Source organism: Bison bison, unplaced genomic scaffold (genome assembly GCF_000754665.1).
Source record: "Bison bison bison isolate TAMUID 2011002044 unplaced genomic scaffold, Bison_UMD1.0 scf7180017864341, whole genome shotgun sequence".
Lineage (NCBI taxonomy): Eukaryota > Metazoa > Chordata > Mammalia > Artiodactyla > Bovidae > Bison > Bison bison.
The window spans coordinates 7,389,631-7,395,396 of NW_011494913.1; the positions used below are offsets into that span (position 1 = coordinate 7,389,631).

Sequence of the window (5,766 nt, forward strand, 5' to 3'; positions counted from 1 at the left end):
CTCCCCCTACTGCACTCTCACCTCTCCCATCCCCCAGACTATTGCTCATACTTCTCTGTAGGGCTCCAGGCCCCAGGCTTACTCCTAAGTCTGTCTTCCATGTACTGTCAAGATGATCCATCAAAATACAAATCTGCTTCTGCCACCCTCTGGTTCAAAGTCCCCACGAGTTCCCATCACAAACAAAATTGCAGATAAAGCCCCTCTTCTTTGCTCCTTACACCTGGCTGCAGGCTTCTTCAGGGTCCCGTCTCTCCAATCCCTCCACATTCTCTCTGCACTGTCACCCCCCTGGAGTATTTGCGCTTACTTTTCTCTCCCCCTTTACTTGCCCACTCCTACTTATCCTTCAAAAGCCAGCTCAAGTGTTCCATGTGTGAGTTCTCTCTGGACTCCTTAAAGACCTTCCTTCTCTTCCCAGTGTCTCTGGGGTAAGACCTGCAGCGTGGCTAGCATTGTCTCCCTAGCACATCGTGAGTTCCTTCTGTGCCTGAGCCGGCTGGGAGGCTCCAGTGGGGTCCACACCTGGGTATCAGGTGAGCAGTGGCCCGGGTCACAGCCGTGCCCCCTTCTGCTCAGCTGCATACTGTCGCCTCTTCTGTTTTGACAGGGCAAGACTGAAGAACAACAATAGGCAAGTGTGCATTGACCCGAAATTGAAGTGGATTCAGGAATACCTGGACAAAGCTTTAAACAAGTAAGCACAACAACCAAAACGGACTTTCCACTAGACCCACCCGAGGAAAGCTAAACCTGAATGAGATAAAAGGGCAAAGGTGCGGGGGAGGAAGGGTATGCCTGGGGCAGGGCATTGGCCTGGGGATGGGCGTGAGCTTCGCCCGGTACGCAGACAGCTGCATTTACAGCACGTGGCACAGTGCTGCAGCGTGTACTCCTCCACACTCTTCACGTTGGCTGTTGTATAACTGGGGTTTTTCTAAGAAATTATATCACCCATCAGCACTTCCCAGCAGCCTGTTACCTCGTGATCATCATAGTCATCATCACTCATTACCCTTTTTTCAATTGATAATTACTTCAAGCTCTGTATTTGGTTTGTTTTGGAGATTCTCCTTTTCTCCCCTGGGGAGTCTGAGCACAGTCAGGTGATGGCCAAGCAGGGAGCTGAGAAAAGCATTCTTCCTCCAGACGCTGAGGCTGGGAGGAAGGCTGTGGGCAGCTCCGGCAGGGGAAGCACTACTAGAATGACAACCCAGATGCTGGCCGGTGCTCGGCAGTGGCCGCTGCCTTACACCTCCTCGTTCAAGCTCAGTGATTAGAGGAGAGCTCCACGTAGAACTGCCATCACTGGGGACTGTGCTCAGAGACCCTCTCTGGATCATTCCCAGCCTCTCCCTGCTTCCCAGAGCATGCTTTCATCTTGCTTCTGCTTCTCATTTCTGTACGCTCCCAGCTGGAGGAGGGTGACCGCACGGGCTCCAGCTCTGTGGCCCCCCTCCTCCCTTTGCCCACCCCTCGTCCGCAGGCCCTCTGTGAGATCCTTCTCTGGCCTTCTCCAGAATGGGGCTGGCCCTCTGCTGGGGGTATGAGATCATGTCTCCGCCTTCCCATGAAAGACAGTCTTTGCAGAATCAAATGCAATTTTCAATCTGAGGGTTTCCTTTGAGGAATTTGGTTTCTGTGATTGCCTCTGAAGCCTATTTAGGCCATGGAGGCTCTACAAATTCTGAGGTTTCTGAAATCAGAAGTGAAAAAATAGATGAATAAACGAGACTCTGACCACTAACCCCTCCTCCTGAAGCCACAGCACAGTTTCAGGTTCCAATCAGAAATGTTGGCAAGATGAAATTCCCATGCATAAATGGGATCCACAGATGGGCCTGGTGGTATTTGTAACTTTTTGCAAGGCATATATATATATTTTCGTGCACAATTTTTTTAAACGTTCCTTTAGTAGACAAATGTATTTCAAAATATATTTATAGTCAAACAGTTCCTATATTTGAAGTGGAGCCATATGAATGTCAGTAGGTTACATTTCTCTATTATCGTAAACTACTGGCCATTTGTAAAGAAGTATATATGACATATAAGTGTGATCGCAGCTTTTTAATGTTACCCACAGTGTATTTTTTCACTTGTACTAAAATTGTATCAAATGTGACATTATATGTACTAGCAATAAAATGCTCGTTGTTTCATGGTATAAACCTCCTACTGTATGTGGGAATTTATTTACCTGAGCTAAAATCCACTGACTGTCAGACACGGGGCTCACACACGTTTCTGGTAATTTATAAACATAAGCTGGCCTGCCGGTCAGGTGCCTTGCATCCCTTCTGCTGAGTTCACATGGCCAGTGACAGTACAGGGGCCTTGCTCAGGAGCAGGTCAGGTCTGCAGCTCACGCTTTCGTGTTGTTGTTTAAACAGTGGAATCAGTGGCGCTAGTTTTCTGAAGAATAATATTTGACTCACTAATTCCTCTTCCCCTTCCTCCTCCAACCTGGTTCTCCTAACATCCCCATGTAATCTCCAGAGACGCAACCCTCATAATACCCAGCTTTCACATTTTCCCATGTAAAAATCCCATAATTCCAGCCCATGGTTAATATCAAGCTTTCTCAGGATCAGGTGGCCTTACCCCATAAATCATTAAATACCATTCAGCTTGAATCATGTTAATGTGACAGTCAAGAGCCAATTGCTCTAATAAAGTTGCTCTAATAAAATCCTGCTAACCAGCTCTCTCCCTTGCTCTCCAGAACAATCCCAGTCATTACCAGGGGTGTCCACGGGCATCCAGAAAGAAGGTGGGATCGGGCTGCCTTCTTTTTTCTCCTGGATGGTCATTGAAACCTTGGTCCTCCAGCCTCCTTTATTTGATTTGAAATGCAGAGATGTTTAAGATAAAGCAGGGAGTTCAGCTCTGCATTGAGATGTGAAGAAGCCCTAGGAGAGCAGGCTGGGGTGACACAGTCTGGCCCTGGGCCTGCCTTCCCACCCTTACAGATATCAAGCCCTGGTCCCTGTTAGAAGCCTCAGGCAATAGCGGGAACCAGGGTCAAGCCGGGCAATGGACCGTGGCTATAACCAGTTCACAAATATCGGTGCTCTGGAAGCTCGTGTAATGTTTTTTTTGGAATTGGGGAAAATATCTGACTTATTTTAATGAAATACTGACAGACAGTACTTTGCCCAGGGGCCTCCAGGCCTGAGAGTAAAGACAGGGTTAAATACACGGGCCAGTTGTAAATATTGCACAGACTGACATGTACTCTTGTTTATTTCAACATTATTAATGGTTCTACTAATTTTATCTAAGGGGGAGCAGAGAAGAAAAAGTGGGGAAAAAAGAAAAGATAGGAAAAAAGAAGCGACAGAAGAAGAGAAAGGCTGCTCAGAAAAGGAAAAACTAGTTATCTGCCACTTCGAGATGGACCGCAGTGCACTCTGCTCCCGGCGCTTTGTAAATTTGCTCTCAGCCTCCTCCAGGGCAGACCCCCCTGCCTCCCGGGGCAGGCTTTCAGACTTCCATGGGGGAGCAGTGCTTTGCCGCCTCTGTGGCCACACTGGCTCCTGTATTTGTGTGCTTTTCAGGGCCCTTCCTGGTCTGCTAAGTTAAGAAGAAAGTAGTTGTGCAGAGATGGGGGTTGGGGTCTGTGATGCAGAGCCTGTGTGCTCAGGACTCTATCTAGAACAGCCTGGACTCTAGAATGGCTCAAGGCTCCATCTAGAGTGACCCGGCTTCTCTCTCCAGCATCACCCTGGGCTGATGAGCCTCCCACCTAGCCCTCCACTCCCTCTCTTGGAAGGCCCATGGTCAGGATCGCTCAGAGCTGACACAGCTCCACACTCTTACAATCTGCATTCCTGTCTGAGGGCAGCATGTGGCCACCTGAACTCTGCACAGAGCAGTCTGCTAGCCCAGCAGGGGCATCTGAAGACAGCCAGCGAGAGGCAAGTGCCTTACGCCTTCTTGTTTGGCCCCTGCCTGGGGCGTCCCTGCCTTTGTGGAGGAGAGAGCTGGCTGCGGTCATGACGTTTGCAGGTGATAACTGAAACCTTGCCCCGAGTGCCTTGCCTGGTCCTCCACCACTCTGCCATGTGAGGCGGGACTTTTCTCCTGGGCCTGGGACTGTGTGAGTGGCTTTACCTTCAAGCTCAGGTGGGTTTCCTCCGACTATGTGGGGAAAATGGCTGGCAGCTCTGAATTTCCAGAGAGCAGCTGTGGAAATGCTTCTCAGGGAGCCTCTTTGCAGGGCAGTTCATTCGTTTTGTAGATTTTTCTTGCAACGGTCCCGAGTCCCTGAGGCAGAGGAGTTGTGTGAAGGGCCTGTAGCTCTGGGACTCCTAGTGCGTCCCCTCCCCCGCTTCTGCCTGACCTTGAGCGATTAGGTTCCGGGACACAGCTGTCTCAGTCCTCATTCACCAGCCCCCAATCCAACACATATACATACACAGATTTATAGCTGAGATTTCTTCCCAAGTCTCTAATTTGGACTGGGAGGAGGAGGGATCCCAGATGAGAGAAAGACTGATTTCAGTGATGCTTTGGAAAGGGAACCCTTGAATACACACACTATTTTCCCCACCCCCCGTCACACATGGACACACACGCACCCTGCATCCCAGACCCCTGATCATGATTTCAGCACACAGAACCAGAAAGATGACATGGGTGACGGATGGAGCACATGGATTTCAAGCGAAGAAGCTCAGGGTCCCTGCCTGTCCCTGGGTCACGGAGCATTGTGAGCTCCTCTTGTTTTATGGCATAAGAATTAGTCGTGGCTCAGACGGTAAAGCATCTGCCTACAATGCAGGAGACCTGGGTTCGATCCTTGGGTCGGGAAGATCCTCTGGAGAAGGAAATGGCAACCCACTCCAGTACTCTTGCCTGGAAAATCCCATGGACGGAGGAGCCTGGTAGGCTACAGTCTATGGGGTCGCGAGGAGTCCGACACAACTGAGCGACTTCACTTTCACTTTCACTTTCCCCACTGGAGGATTGTACCCCTTAGGGCGCTGTGGCCAAGGACTTTTTACCTCCCACTGCATCCCTTGTATCTGGCGAATCCCCCCGGCCTGTACCCCTCTTGCAGGGGGCGGGGGAATTGGCAGGCCTGCTTCCGGGTGTGTGGGTTGCCCATCTACCTCGTCCTGCCCTCGGTGCCGCTGAAGGCCTCTGGACTGCCTAGGGTTGTGGTCCTTTCTGTGGAAACCAGCAGCAGTGGTTTGTGAGACCTCGGCCAGGGTAGCACCACTGTTACTAAAGTGTCTGAAAAAGTGGGCCAGACACGTGTCTCCGTGCTCCCTTCTTCACACCTCAGGAACAGGTATCTTTGTGCCAAAGAGGGTGACAGGTCTGTTCTGGGAGAGCTGTTTGTCCTGTAGCAACTGTGGGTCAAGCTGTTGCTTCCCTGAGGTGGCAGACTGCTTTCTGCAGTGCTCGGGAAGACAGCACCTGCCACCCATCCCGGGGGCACCCCAAGCTGAGAGAGTTGCCCCCTGCCCCATTAAGAAACATAGGCAAGCCTCCATCTGCCCTTAGATTACCCCACTGGCCCTGGGGCCACACTGTATCTGACCAGCGGGCACAGCCCCAGCCCCACTGAAGACAGGGTCGCTGTGGAAGAGCTGAAGAGCCGGACCTCCATTCCACTGTGGGCTGAACCGTAGCTAGACGGTGCTCAGGCCTCTGCAACCAGGTGCGCATGCGCAGTCCCAGCGCGGCCCGGCTGCAGGGGCTCCGAGCTCCAGGACGAACGCGCCGCGCGCGCCCAGAGGTCCTGGGGCTGGGGGG

The 5,766-nt window shown here is 51.4% G+C and overlaps 1 protein-coding gene across 1 annotated transcript in view; it reads left to right on the forward strand.

The window, feature by feature from the left end:
* The window catches only part of CXCL12 (chemokine (C-X-C motif) ligand 12), a 26,648-nt gene that overhangs the window by 3,357 nt on the left and 17,525 nt on the right, over nt 1–5,766 (forward strand). Inside the window, exon 3 of the mRNA XM_010854523.1 lies at nt 611–697. Within this exon, the coding sequence (XP_010852825.1) occupies nt 611–697 (87 nt within the window). The remainder of the gene's footprint in view (nt 1–610; nt 698–5,766) is intronic.